Here is a 14,677-nt window from a genome sequence, read left to right as displayed (position 1 = left end):
TCGTGGTTAGCGCAAAGGCGAGTCAAAATAAAATCGCAATCACAATATTGGTTAAAAGTCATCCCACTTTTACATTTTGGCAAAATAGTTCAACCTTGATTTGGATCTCTGGCCGATGATTGGTGCATCTTTACCAGGAAGTGATGTATTGTGTTGTTTTCACAACTGTCTTGGCACATTTCACTTTATATTACAAACAGAAAAAGCTGTGACAATAATTTCTACACTGATATCTGATTGAAGTGAAGCATTAGACCACATGATGGCAAAATGATTACATAGCAGAAATGCCCAACGCTTGTTTTTTATGTACCTGGGAAAAACACATCAGTGGCTTTTTACCTTTGCATTTTCACATATATGCAGGTCTGTCCCATGGAGTGAAAAAATAACAATTAAAATCTCAGACACTCATGTGATCTCAAGTCCTTAAAGAGGGCTGTAATGGGACAGAAGTGAGGCCAAGTTTGGACAAGAATCTCACAAGAATCCTTTCATAATAAAGAAAGTTAAAAGGAGCTCAGAGGAGTCAAAAGGCTGAGGGTTCAGAATTTTAAAAGGGGTCAGGAGAGGGTTATAAGCAAGGTTAAGGAGTGGAGAGCAGGGCAGTCACAACGTTGTGGAGGTTGAGTCTAAAACAAAGGGGAATAAAAAAGCCTATATGTCGAAACTAAGCTTTCTGAAGAGGTCACAGTCAGGTTGAATGTAATGACTGCGGTTTGGTGGAGGACTGAACTCGTCAAGGGGTTTTAAGGTGAAAAGGAGCATCTGATATGGATCCAAAACAATAACTTTACACTGGTTCGGATAGAGGTGTGTACAGGTCAAATTATGTCATTTCATTGCTCTGCCAGGTTGTTTTTCACTGCTTGTATCTTATAGGCTTTTCTTCCCTTACAGGCGGTATATTTTTTATAAGTTATACAAACTTACATTTTCCCTGCAATGTAATTCCCATGCTTTACTTACCCACTATGCCCAACTATCTATCACCTTCAAATAACTTTTTTAATTTGAGTTATATATTAAGCTATACAAGTGCATAGTCTGCATAGGTTCAGGAAAAAGAGAACAAAACAAATTTATAGTGAGAAATAGGTATATATTAGTCACATTTTTGCTTTAGTAAAATTTAGAAAATAAAAAAAGTAAACCTAGACAAGTTTGCAAGACACTTAATGTTCAGTGTAACACCAAAATGATTCAGCTATATGCAGCTCTAACACAGCAAAAGTGAATGTTTATCCAAGTGCTCCAACAAAGATTTAGAGGGGCTGACTGCTCGTTTAGAGAACATCTTGTTTCTTTGGCAAAAATTCCTTAAGATCTGCTTGCATAGCAGTTCAGCGTGTCACTTTAGCTTTACTTCATCGGATGAAGAAATAAGTCACACTATCATTGCTAAAAACATTAGCCCAATGCATTACATGCATCAAGCATTAATTATCACCCAGCTAATCTTTAGATTTGGACCTATATAACATCTTTGTACAGATCTATATGGAAGGATTAAAAAGTAAAAACAATCCTTCATTATCAGTATGAATATTATTACAACAACCCAAACTGTTCACAAAATTATAAAAAGGTGATGCCTACTTGTATTTAAGAGTCCAAATCTTCCAAGCCTCAAGTAAAAAAAAATGTATGTTTATAAAATAAAAGTGGGGATTGCTTCTAAATTCATCTAGATTATATAGTACTACACTTTATTTAATTAGATTAGATTAGATTATTTTAATCTTCCAGACAGAAATTGAGATTTAGGGTTGAACAATTTTGCCAAAAATTGAGATTGCGATTAATTTCATCCAATATTGCTCATTTATTTCAATCTTGCTTTACACTAGCCACAAGAATGAAGATGTTTCACACCAGGCCGTTATCTTTTTCATGACCTTGAAAGCTTGTTGGTCCAGAGTCCGTCGTTGCAGGACTTGTTACTGTTGTGTGGAAAAGTTCTAGCTGCAACTCTCTCTTCCCCTCTGTGTGGTGGTAAACCCACCTTCAAGGGTATTACTGCCCCCTGAAGGGCTGGCATAAGAAATTTAGTCTTACTCAGTTAAATGTCATGTCATTAAAATTGAGTGCCTCTGCGATTTAAAGATTAAATTTTATGAAATTGCAGTAATGTTGCAAATACAATTAATTGCCCAGCCCAAATGGAGTTTAGCTTAAATAACTACAGTCTAGTCCAGTTTTCTTATGCAATTACTGTTTACATGTTCGTTTCTTGGGATGGGAATGGAAAACCGGTTCCTGTTTAGAACAGGTTCAGTGTGTTCCAATTCCATGGCACCGTTTGGCAGCTCCCTTAACGGTTCTCTTAACGGTTCCAGGCAGCACCAGAGCCTAGCTCTGACTTACGTCATGTTTTCTACGTATTTTACGGCATGTTTTTATGCAAGTTACGCACACGGCATTCAGTAAGCAAGTACGACGCGACCAGGCGCAAGTCTAGAAAAGCAAAACAAAATAATTGGCCCCCTGTCCGGTAAACCGATCAAAGTTTGGATGTGAAGTGGCAATAATGTCGCAGGAGGAAATACATCCAACATGCAGAAACACCTGCACACACAACATGGTATACATTTTAACGAATGCCGATGCTTCCGGACAGAAGCTAAAGTTACGACCAGCATGGAAAGCAACTCTGGTGGTAAGTAGCTAGTTTTATACCACTGGCTGTGCTTAATGTGGTTCCTAGTAAATCATATGCCATTCCTGTAAATAAACCAATTTCTTACCTCTCTTTGGGGTTATTAAACATGCTACAAAGTTGCTCCAGAGTTCAGGGAGCGAGAGAAAGGTACCACTCGTTTATTTAAATCAGGGGTAGATGAGTTTATTTCCCGAAAATTGTACAATAATGCATTTTCATTAAACGGATGCCTTCTCCATTAGATTTAGATGACTGTGATGAGACGGGTAACCTGGCTGGCTCAGAGGCTGGCAGCTCCCGTTCACTGCCTTCTGTTTTCGCCGAGGCAGGCAGAAATAGAATGTCCCTGGCGAAGGTAGACAAATGTCACCGTTCACTTACCAAGTTCCTTGTTTTACAGAATCGTTAAGAGAATCAATAAGGGAACCAGAATCGAGAAAATCATATCAATTCCCAACCCTATTCATTTCACAGTAAGAGATTTAGTTCTGTTTTCCCTGAAAATGCAACAGTGAAACAATTACAGTGAGTTTTTACAGGGCTAACATGTTGGACCATGCAGTCCTACATGGATATTTGGTTTGATTCACAGAGAAATCTGCTGATATCATGCAATTTTTAAATAGCAATTTCCAACTTGTTATTTATTTTTGAATGCATTTCTGCAGTTAATAACGGCTGTGAGAGACTTTGAGCCAATAGAATTCCACTAGACAACAGGAAGGCTAAACAGCTTGAGCCTTTTCAGCTTTCAACCTTTGTCTGTCATGGAATATAGAGGATCTGCCTTTTCTCTTTGTAGTAGCTTCATCTGTTCCTGTTTGGCTGTGACGCCATCCTGGAGACGGCTGTCAGCTTTGCTACTACCATCAACCCCTTTGTTTAGAGATGTTGGAGCTCAGCAAGTTTTTCGGTGTAGTCCTGTTTCTCTGACTGTGATTAACTGGATGTGCTCTCTTTCATCCTCTGACGTGCAGCTGGCTTGGCACTCTTCTGCCTGGCTGTGTGTTTCCTGAATGGGGCTGCCTGTGGAGCTGGTTGACAGTTGCTTTTTGTATCTCTGCTTCTTTCTGTATGTCTGCTTCTGTCTCTTTGAACCCCAGTCGGCCTCAGGAGATGGTCCCTCCACCTGACCTGGTTCTGTTGGAGGTTTCATCCTGTTAAAAGGGAGTTTTTCCTCCCCACTGTCTCTATATGCATGCTTGGTGTGAGGGATTGGTTTAAAGTCAATGAGTTGATGTTATCAGCTGGTTTTCCTTAGATAGAAAATGTTGAATCAATCTGACTTTATAATCTGGTTGAACTGTCTCTATAGAGTGCCTTAACATGACATTTTGTGAATTGTTGCTATATAAATACACTAAATTAAACTGAAATAGAACTAAACAACCCTCTGAGGTTTGGAGTGATTTCTGAAGGCATTTGGTTAGACTCAGGTATCAATGTAAATACATTTTGCATTTTTCTACTTGTGAGGGAGAATCCTTAAAATTATCAAGTAATTTTAATGATTGATTTACACAACTTTGTGTTGTTCTATCATATGAAATCCAAAATGAGACAAGGACACAAAGGATAAGCTCCTGAGTAAGTCTCCATCCTTTTTATCATAAAAGTGATTGGAATATAAACTATATATTAATAATAAGAACAACAACAGCAATACATGAAAAAAGTTAATCTCTCTAAATAAAGGTCATGAGAAATAAGCTGTCAATATATTAGACGCAATAAGAAAACCTGGAACATTTCAGTGTGCTGTTACCTTTATTTTGATCAGAATCAGAGCTGGATAAGTGGCTGCCGATAATTTTGTCAATTATCGTACAACTTTTTGTTCACATAATTTTCTATAAATATAAATTATTCAAATGCTAGTGAGGTCTGCAGGGATTTGGTCCTCTCTAATTATTAGTGAGATACCATATAAGACTTCCTTCTAGCATTTATTTAAAGTAATTAAAAGTCAACCTTTCCCAGTCTCCTCTAGAGAAAAAATCCTAAATTATTGCAAGCAGAATTAAATGATCCGGCAACAAAGGATCTGAAACACAAAGTCTGGCTTTGGATAATACTACTAAGCCATTTATATGTACCTTTAGAAAATCTCTCTGGAGTTCATAAAAAGTGACCAGAGTAATTCCCAAAGAGGATAAATAAATATAATGTGTGTTTTATATACAATGCACAGCAAAATGGGATTTACCTGATAATTTGGGTGATGCAGGAAGTAATCTGGACATCCAGCCACCGCCATCGTTTCTGAGACCTCTCAGTAACTTTTTTAAGGCGTATAGAGAGTTTACCCAGTGAAAAGAGCAGAACCTGTGAAGATAGATAAGAGGGAGAGATAAATGGAACGTTGTAATTTTAACAGGAAATTGTAAAAGTAGAAAAAAGTACTGCCATTAAGTCTGAAGACAGAGGTGGGTAATTTCACAAAACAAAGAGGATAAATTCTTAGTTCTGAGCTTAAAAACGCACTCAACCTGCTATAAATGTTAGGGATGTTACTGTATCAGTGCATGCCAAGAATTTAAATCTTTGCTTTCTAGATTGCTGAAAGAAGGCTAGTACTCTTTTCCATAAAGCCGGGCATACCCGGTACAATATTTTCAACCATACAACTCAAACTGTATGACGAAACCGCACGGTTTGAAAGTTCCCAGCTCACGATGCATGTTCTCACACTGTGCGGCGCGACGCTCTGATGCGACCTTACGACAGTCAACTGAATTTTAAACATGTTTGTTTTTCTCCTGACTTTACGATTCCTGATTGGGAGGTGGTCCTGAGAGGCTGATCGGCCCTGGTTACCCCCTGTATAATATACGATGCAGGACGCACGATCAGGCTGAAAGTCGGCCCCATCAAAGAATTCTCATATGACTGGAGAATCGGCCCGAAAATGGCAAAATATCGCAGTGTATGCCAAGGACTGGGAATGCCATACAGCTAAAATGAAATTTCCCTTTTTTATGTTTACTACTGGTATTAAAAGTAGTAAGTATTATCTATAAATATCATAACACAGTGAATTGAAACCTGAGGTTACCATGCTTTAAAATCTCACACCATTCTATGTGTAAAAACAACTATCATTCGTTTCAGTTTAACATTAACCTTTTAAACTATCAACTGAAATGTGACAAATTTCACTCTAGCTGCAAAAGCAAACCAAACCCAAATATGGTGGGCTGTGTTAGGACGCCAATGCCCTGGCAATCCTCGGTCAAAACAACCACGTTTTCAACAGTGAAACTTTATTTGAAGATCTTAAAGTGGGTAGCCTACTAACCTCCAGGCACTGCTGCCGCTGCTAAACAAACACCTGTAAACACTCAACCAAAAATACCCTGCCGGCATATTTCCAGATCTGAAGTTAGACCCTGAGGAATATTTAGAGCCAAGCGGCTCAGGCGTATAACTGTGATGGGCTTTTATAAAGCAGTTCATGACCCCAGGTTGGTTTTTAAAAACATGAGCTGTTCTTTCAGAGGCAGCTAACATTATCTCGTGTTTGCATTAGCGGTTACTGCTGGGTTGCCCATGTGGCCTTCCAGTGTTTATAGTATATCTGCGCATTTCTACTTTTACATAATGTCCTGCAGGGATAAGTGTTAGCCTTGATTAACTGCAAATTATCTGCGAATGAATGCACATTTGTAAATAAACTGTGATATGTGTCTCTAAAAGCTATAGCTGGGTTTATATCATGAGGAGAGGACACAACACACCACATACATATGTTTCATTGCTCAATAAATCAGCCCTATTAAGAAAATGGCTACAGTGGGTGACATTAAATACAAGAGTTCGAAGTATATTGTACATAGAAAAATAAATGTGAATCAGAAACAAGTGATTGGATTTCTAACTGGGGACATGCTTGTTCAAGAAGACAGAAAGTCAGTTTAGTAGCTCATAAATCCACCTGCTAAAATGAAGAAGGACTGAGAAGGACTTAATATTCAAACGCTGATCTTACAATTAAATCCATTCATGTTTTAATGAAAGATCAGTGTGAATCCAGCGCAGTTTATATTGTTAGATTGACAGCTGAGCAAGTTTAACTGAAGTATTAAAAAATATACAGAAATTCTTTTTAATGTAGTGCATGTAGTTTTACCAGTACCTATTATCCTTCTGACATAACTGGAAGAATCGTTAAGAAAATGGAAATGTTCAAAGAATAAGTCAAAATTACTTTGATACCATTATCTCCTATTTAACCATATTATAGATTTTTAAGCTTTTGTGAAGGGATTCCTTTGAATGGGAAATAGGGCTGAAACAATGAATCGGACTAATCCATTATTGAAATAACCGTCAACTAATTTAGTAATCGATTAATCCTTAAATGGAGTATAGAGACTGTAAAACATGCCTTTAGCTAACAGAGCAGTAATTATATCAAAACTGTAAACAAATAAAGTATGTAAACACTTTGCGATAAAAAAAACTTTTTGGTCTGTCAACATGTTCAATCCAGAGCTCCTCAACTGGAAACATTTCAGTTTTACCTGGTTTACTTTGGAAAAAAAATCTTCTATCGAAAAATATTGGACAGATTAATCGATTTGCAAAATAATCGTGAGTTGCAACCCTAGTCAGAAATAATTCCCTATCAGTACGGTATATACGGCGAAACATAGAAACCATTAAAAAAAAGAAAAAACATGGCAGCATCCCTAAAAAGACTGCATAATATGAAGATGAAAGAGTGATCCGTGTGCGTGTTGCCTAACAGAATGGCACAGAAGGACATTTTGTCACTTTCGCATTATTTACAGACAACCAGCTCACAACAAAAACTAAGCAAGCTGACAGTAGGCCATGGCATGCTTTACAAACAGGCACTCATTAAGGCGCACAAATTTAGTCACCATCTATCTGGGGTAGAACTGTACACAAGGTTGTTTTACCTGAAGTAAGAAGCAGATTTATTTCCTTAAAATGAATACTTTAACCTGCGGGTGTAGCACTTGAGAATTTGCAAAAACATAGAAAAGGGTTCAAACATCCCATGTAACTACAGAAGAAGTTTCAAAGTTTTCATACAAGCCTCAGCAACTCACCATGATGAATATACTGATCCAATATGCATGCATCTAAGCTTAATTGCTCCGCTGACACAATCAAAGCCATTCCTGTGCAGGGATTAGACTTTCTCTGAAGCCTTTGATTCAATAATTTCCACTTGAACAGAGCTCTGGGATCTAAGCATCCATAGTCCTGACAGCTCAATTACTGTCATAGAGGAACTAGGGGACTTCGGGGTGCAGTGCCTGTGCTGAGCCGGGAGGTTACAGCATTTGGATTAATTAAAGAAATGTTTGCTCAACCTTGCATAGGGGATAATGTTAGACAGGGAACTTTAACTACAACGGTAGACGTGAATCGCAAATCTATATTGTCCAAAAACAAGTTTGCTGAATAAATTTCTGTTATGTTTTATCAAAATATGCATATATTTCTAGAAAGTCCATTTCTATTCAAGCAAATAACGTTGTATGATATGGATTGTTTTAGCTCTGACATGTTTTTTTTATTTTTTCAAAAGGATTCGGAGAGACTGGACAGCTTTGTTTTACCATTATAGTCATACAATGACTGCAATAAATCTGTGTTTGTATTATTCAATAAAAATGTATAGGATCGATTTAATCAGCCATGTTGTGAAAATAGTACACTGTATTTTAGGTTGACTGGAACTATAACTGGTTGTATAATTTTTTGTCAGCTTAACTGGTTTTCAAATTCTCTAGTTGGACCTTAAAGGTTTTTTAAAATTAATATTTCAGCACAGTATGCCGCCATCTTTTCCTATAGCAAATTAGTTTTTTCACCAATCAGGAAACACTCCCCCCCCCAAGAGTCACAGTGTTGTTTTTAGATGTTGGTCGAGCAAATGTCACCGTGTTGTCTCTATAATTTAGAACATCTGCAGCTGACATGAAAGCAAACTTTCTTTTTCTTCCAAACCAGCAGGAAGTGTTGGTGCGAACCCGGCATCAATCCCAAAGCACAAATTGTCCTAGGTAGCAACCGATCCTTCCTGATCAAAGTGCAGCAGCTTCACTTATTCGCCTATTCTGGCACTTTTATAGTAGAAATATTAAATGGAAATATCTTTTACTGTCCGACAATGAGGAAATTTAGGTCTGCCAGAAGCAAAGTGTTTTTAAATTGAAGTAGATTCACAAATTGATAAAGAAATATATCTATATAAAAACAAAGAAATGGGAATAAGTGATTTACAGTGAGGTTGCAATGTAAAAAAGATAATACAGTACAAATTCATATTACACCAGAGATAGAAAAGGGTAACGTTAGTCTGGCACTTCAGAAAACCAGTACTAAACATTTTCAGCCATAATGTGAGTTTAATGAAAATGTAATTCCATGTGTTGAATGAGAATAGTCCATCATCGGTTGGCATGTTTTAAGGAAAACATGCCAAATTAGGTAAACTTCGAATTGGAGAAACTCACGTTTGGAGAAAATAGATTTGTAAAGTGCTGTTGGGGAAAATGAATAAGAGAGACTGCAGTGTGTGTTTCATTAATGAGTGTAGTAGGAATGATTTTAATGAAGTATTGCACTGGAATTTATTATGGAAATATTGTACAAAATTCCACAAAAGTTGTCTAAGGCTAAAATCTTTACTTGAATGGCTAATATTTCTGCCATGAAGTAGTTCTGCTGCGATTAGCCGACGTAATCGATGATGATAATTTGTTTTTTTTTTTGTTGCTTAACATTTTTCATCAGCCTTTTTTTTTGCCTATTTTTTTGGTCTGAGCAAACAGCTCATCTAAGTTCAGGTAATTAATTTTTTTTTGCTTGCCGTCACCATCCCACGGCTACTCTGCCAAGCCCCAGCATTTGGGATTGTTCTTGGAAATTACTCGTTAAGATTAGTCAAATAATCGAAAAATAAGTTGAAAGATTTTCCTTAGAAAATTAGTCCTTAGCGACAGCTCTACCACTAACAAAAAAATCCTTATTGGAACAATGTCCGAAATTCACTCAATATTTCAACACCCAAAGACATACACAAAAAAAAAGGCAATCTTATGACACAAAATATTATATAGGACTAACTTTAGTCATATTCAACTGTAATGGCAAACTCTACAGTTACTTCATAAATGCGAGACCCGCTACTAAGTAATTATTAATAGTAATTTCTAAGGCAATACAAACAAAAAGATTGAGACTTTCAGTTCGCAGATTATAATAAATAAAATTCTTAGGAATAATACATTACATTTCTGCCAGTAAATTCCTGTAATTATTACACAATGTAGCTTAACAGTATCTAATCGACAAAAGCAAAAGTGTCAAAATAATTAATTCCTTATGACTGCAACAACAGTAAAAGTCCATATTTAAATATGTTTTTCATGAGCAACAAGGACAATATTGCACAACATTGTATTGGAGTTATTAAGCAATCAGTGATGAGAGAAATATCTTATTAGGGAATTCCTCTACTTAAAAGTTAAGTCAATTTACTGGTAATTAAAGGCTTTCAGAGATCTAAAACAACATCCATTTAATGAGTCCATGTCACTGTGAACCTCTACGTTTTCTGGAAGCTGCATAATTTGACCTTGTTTCACTATACGGTAAAATAAACTAAGCAGCAAATTAGTGTGTCATGAAGAACTGGGGCCACAAAATCAGTTGGTCAACGGGTGAATAACCCGATTTGTGCTTACATTTAAAGGGTCCAGGTTTAATAACCCAAGGTGAGAAACCCTGAAGGGATGCTTAGTCAAGGATCAGAGTAAGCCTTGGGTATTTAAAGTTAAGCCTAATTGAAAATTTAGAAACATTTCACTGAAGAGTTATCTTTTAGCAGAAAAGGGGACCAGAGGCTGTGATCCGCTCCAAAATAAAGCTACACCTGGAGTGTCTTGGCTTATTCCGCATTTGTAAACAATTCAGTTAATAGAGATATTAAAACTTCTAAAGCCTAACATGTTAAAAGATTAAAAATAATCCTGATTAAAAAAAAATACAGTTACAGATGAAGTGTGTATTTTCTAGCTTTTTTCCAGCAAAGCCCAGCCTTATGATATGCTGTTCAGTGATTTACGGTCTGACCACGCTCTGCAATAAAGATAGCTTTAAAGTCAAGAAAGGCAGATTATTTGAATGTGTGTGATGACACCTAAGACACACACAGAAAAGGGATGAAAGCGTCCCTCCAGGGTTTCACAGAGTCAAGAGGTGACTTATTGCCCTCAGGGGTCAGGTGGTGTCCTGACTTTGTTTAAAGAGATTAAAGTAAGTGTTTTATCTCTGGATAGAGCTTGAAGTTTACATGAGGCAGCAGCTTCTAGCTCACACCCAAAAGCTCCTCTGTGATGTAAGCCCATGTCTCCAGCAGGGCTCAGACTCCTAATAACCGCTCAGCATACTTGAAAGGAAGCGAAGAGACAATGTAATAACACATCAACCTTAAGCCAGAGGTACACTGTACGATTTTTGGCCCTTTTCTGGCCGATTCTCCAATAATGCGAGAATTTTTCAATCAGGCCGACTTTCAGCCTGATCGTGTGTTGTGAGGTGGGGAGAAAATCAAACATGTTTGAAATTCAGTCGGCCTTCATAGATTGGTGATGGGTAAATCGCTCAGTGGGCGTGCGCAAACAAGGATTCTTCTTCTTCCTCTTAGACGAAAACACAGAAGCATGGCAGAGGTTCGAGTGAAATTGAGTTCTTTCTGTAAAATTGACAGACCATAGTAGCCCCGTTTGCTCAGCCATGTTTTAGTCCAAATACGTCGTCGCCTTTTCTTTTTAGGGCTTTCAGCGCACAAAATTTTACAAATTGCCAAGGCAGCGCGTTTCACTCTAGTGAGCTTCATATTTAACAGGAGGCATCGACACTTCCGTCTTTTTCCTTCTCTGCTCATTTGGCTTCCGGATAGACGGGTCCAAGTAGCACCATCTCACCGCAGAGCTGAGTCCGATGTGGTTTTTAAATGTACATTGTGAGCAGGTAGATCGCATCAGAGTGTCGGGCATAGCTGTGAACTTTTAAACCCTACGGTTTTGTCGTACAGTGTAAGATGTAGCTATGTGCAACGACTGAAAAAAATCGTACAGTGTATGCCCGGCTTTAAAGTAGTTCAAGGAAACTTTGGGAACATTTTTTCTATATACATTATGACACCTATCAAGGAGTATAAAGGGAATGATTGAAAAAGACTCCTGGTTGCCTCTGTTTTAACTGTTGCATGTGTGGTTGCATCACTCGGATGACTGAGAAATTGAATGATGGTGTAGAAAAAAAGATAGACTGTTGAAACTTTATGATGGTAATAACAGTGGAGCTTCGTAACAGTTTTAATAAAATTTTAATTCCAGTTAGCTCCTTTCACATTTAGAATATTGCATGTCCTTAACCATAGGGTAACACAAAGTTATTCATATTTCCTTTTGTTTTATATAGCCTAAGAGGCCGACAGCTCAGATGTGATCTATGGAGTTCTGTTGCAGCCCGAGGGCGTCCCTGGAGACACGGCACAGCTGGAACAAGCTTGACATCTCTCATCTTAAACAAGAAATGTCAAAGGCCTTGAAAGACGCATGTGCTCCGCCCAGGGGGGTGGAGTAAAAGTTCTGCCTAAGGCTTGATCACGCCAAATAGAAACAAGAAGAAATGTCTTTATCTGGCACTAATTGCTGACAGTTGCAGTACTTGCAGCCAATGCTGATTAAAAGTGGGTTATTTTAAAGTATCTTAATTAAGCAGATGGCTTTTAGCTGCAGCAGCAGTGCGGTTAGTGCTGCTACATCTATAAATCAATCAAAGTTTTAACACCACTATAATGATAGCAGCCTGTTCTACAAACTAAATAATCATGATTCAGGTGAAGGTAGCTTAAACACTGGCAGTGCATGCTATCATATCATGCGTTATGATAATTGTCGTAACTCAGCGAAACAAAAGGGATTCTACCACCTTCATCTTATTACAGATACACAATATCAAACAGTGGAATGACAAAAAAAAATTAATATTCTAAAGCTATATCTCACTTTTAGACCTATGTAGAAATGTGAAGAAACAGTGATATGAGAATCTGACAGCTACTAAAGTTGGAAGGTAAAATAATAAGATGTTAAGAAAATGAACCTAAGGAAAAATACAGGTGTATGACACCATTAAGGGATCAACCTGCATCTGAAATAGAAAACACTGAAAATTAGTGAAGTTCTTCTGTTATAAGAACTTCTTGTTATAAAGCATTATTCTTCTGTTTTTTCTTATACTATAAACATATACTATAAACATTTTGCTCCTAAGTTTATGAAAGGATGCAAGGAAGTTATAATAACAATCTTTATATAAACGACCAACATGAAATTAATAGTTAATCTGATTTTTTTTTTACTGAAAAACAAAATCTCAGGTTTACCAAATGACCTCCAACCACAAATAAAAACTGTTGTCCTGAAATCTCTGAACAGACTAAAACCCCCAAAGTACACACACACACACACACCCACACACCCCTACCAGACCCACCAAACAATCGTCACACATGCTGCTTCCCATTGCAACACAATGTTTTCCCCCGACCAGAGCCCCGGACCCTCACCCCACCCCTGATCTCACTCCTCCCCTTGCCTTGCACATTTCACTCCAAAACATGAACAGCATGTCCTACGAAGACACGGCGCAGCTGCAGCTCAGCGTCTGTGTGCTGTGGAGTTTTGGCTGAAAACCTACCCCAGGAGAAGATGGGACAGTCTCTGATTATCAACACTCAAAATACTTTATATCACCATTTATACAATTCAACAGAGGGGGTACAACTATTTTGGATGTCTTTAAATTTCTTTGCATAAGTAGCTACCTATAAACTCAAGCAGGGGGTGGGGGGTGTGGATGGGGCTTATTGTGAAAAAGTTAATAAGATTTATATTTAAGTAACATAAAATCTTTTTCTATAATTATAAGAACAAAATGCTTGCTGGGCTGAATGTTCCCCTTCACTCTGGTTAAGGCAGTGCCTCCATCATATTGATACAGAAACAGTAAAGTTCTCATCCCTGGGACAGGCCTCAAGCCACAATACAGCTTCACTAGTCTTTGCTAGATGAAGTTATAATTAGAATCACTACAACTACTCTTATTGTAAATTATGTTTTTTATTTAAATTAGTACAGTATAATATTAACAAACATCAATGACATGGGTAGGGGTCCTAATGCTGGGTCCAGCCAAAGCTGTCCCCTGCCCTGCCGATACATTTTATTCATTTATTCTTATTTTTAAGACTTTTTCAATTTTCTAGCACGAAAAAATTTTATCTACCAAAAATGAAATAGCCAAATGTTAAAACCAACGTGTTCCAGAACTGACAATTATTTCTTCAGTAATGGAAGAAGATAGTTTAACAGAGCAGCCTTGTGTTATGTTTCAATCAGCAGATCAGAGGGTAGTCACTCATCACTGGATCACTTGTTGCACATATTGATTAGTCATTAATTGGCAAAATTCATTATTTGAGAGCAGTAGCGTAAAGCAAGGCTATAAGAGAGGTCCTGATGTGATGCCAGGGGGAAGGCTGAATAGCACCACTCTAGGAGAAAAAGCTTTTGGAAATGTGAACAGTATTTAATTGGATGAGGATGTCCTTCAGCAGCCAGGGAGAACCACAACTTATGCAACAACACAGATGAATGGAAGAAGCTTGGAAGCAGCAACACCCATAAGGTTGGCTGTTCCTGTTGGTCCGTCTGGGTCCTGGACAAAAATTTGTCTCTGCAAGATGCCATAATCCCCACGCATTCCCCACTGTAAAAATAAATAAAAAAATAAAGCCATAACTGCAACTGCAGGTGCCATGCCTTCATTAGTGACACACAAAAAAAAATTTGAACCCAGATAAACCGACCTTGGGTTAAATAAAACATGTCTCTTATCTAAATGTCAAGTAAGAAGAAAATGGAGTAAGGATACTTTCTCTGTTTCTGTTTCCAAACTCCT

The 14,677-nt window shown here is 37.6% G+C and overlaps 1 protein-coding gene across 2 annotated transcripts in view; it reads right to left on the bottom strand.

The window, feature by feature from the left end:
• grb10b (growth factor receptor-bound protein 10b) overlaps positions 1 to 14,677 on the bottom strand; it is a 79,521-nt gene that overhangs the window by 57,559 nt on the left and 7,285 nt on the right. For both annotated transcript variants that reach the window (XM_038275850.1, XM_038275851.1), the window contains exon 2: positions 4,869 to 4,987. In XM_038275850.1, coding sequence (XP_038131778.1) covers positions 4,869 to 4,919 — 51 coding nt within the window. In that variant the 5' untranslated portion in view covers positions 4,920 to 4,987. The remainder of the gene's footprint in view (positions 1 to 4,868; positions 4,988 to 14,677) is intronic.

This window comes from Cyprinodon tularosa, unplaced genomic scaffold (assembly GCF_016077235.1).
Source record: "Cyprinodon tularosa strain WSP-4 unplaced genomic scaffold, ASM1607723v1 ctg98, whole genome shotgun sequence".
NCBI classification, from domain to species: Eukaryota; Metazoa; Chordata; class Actinopteri; order Cyprinodontiformes; family Cyprinodontidae; genus Cyprinodon; species Cyprinodon tularosa.
Note: the sequence above shows the minus strand (reverse complement) of the source record. Positions and strands in the feature narration are given on the sequence as shown.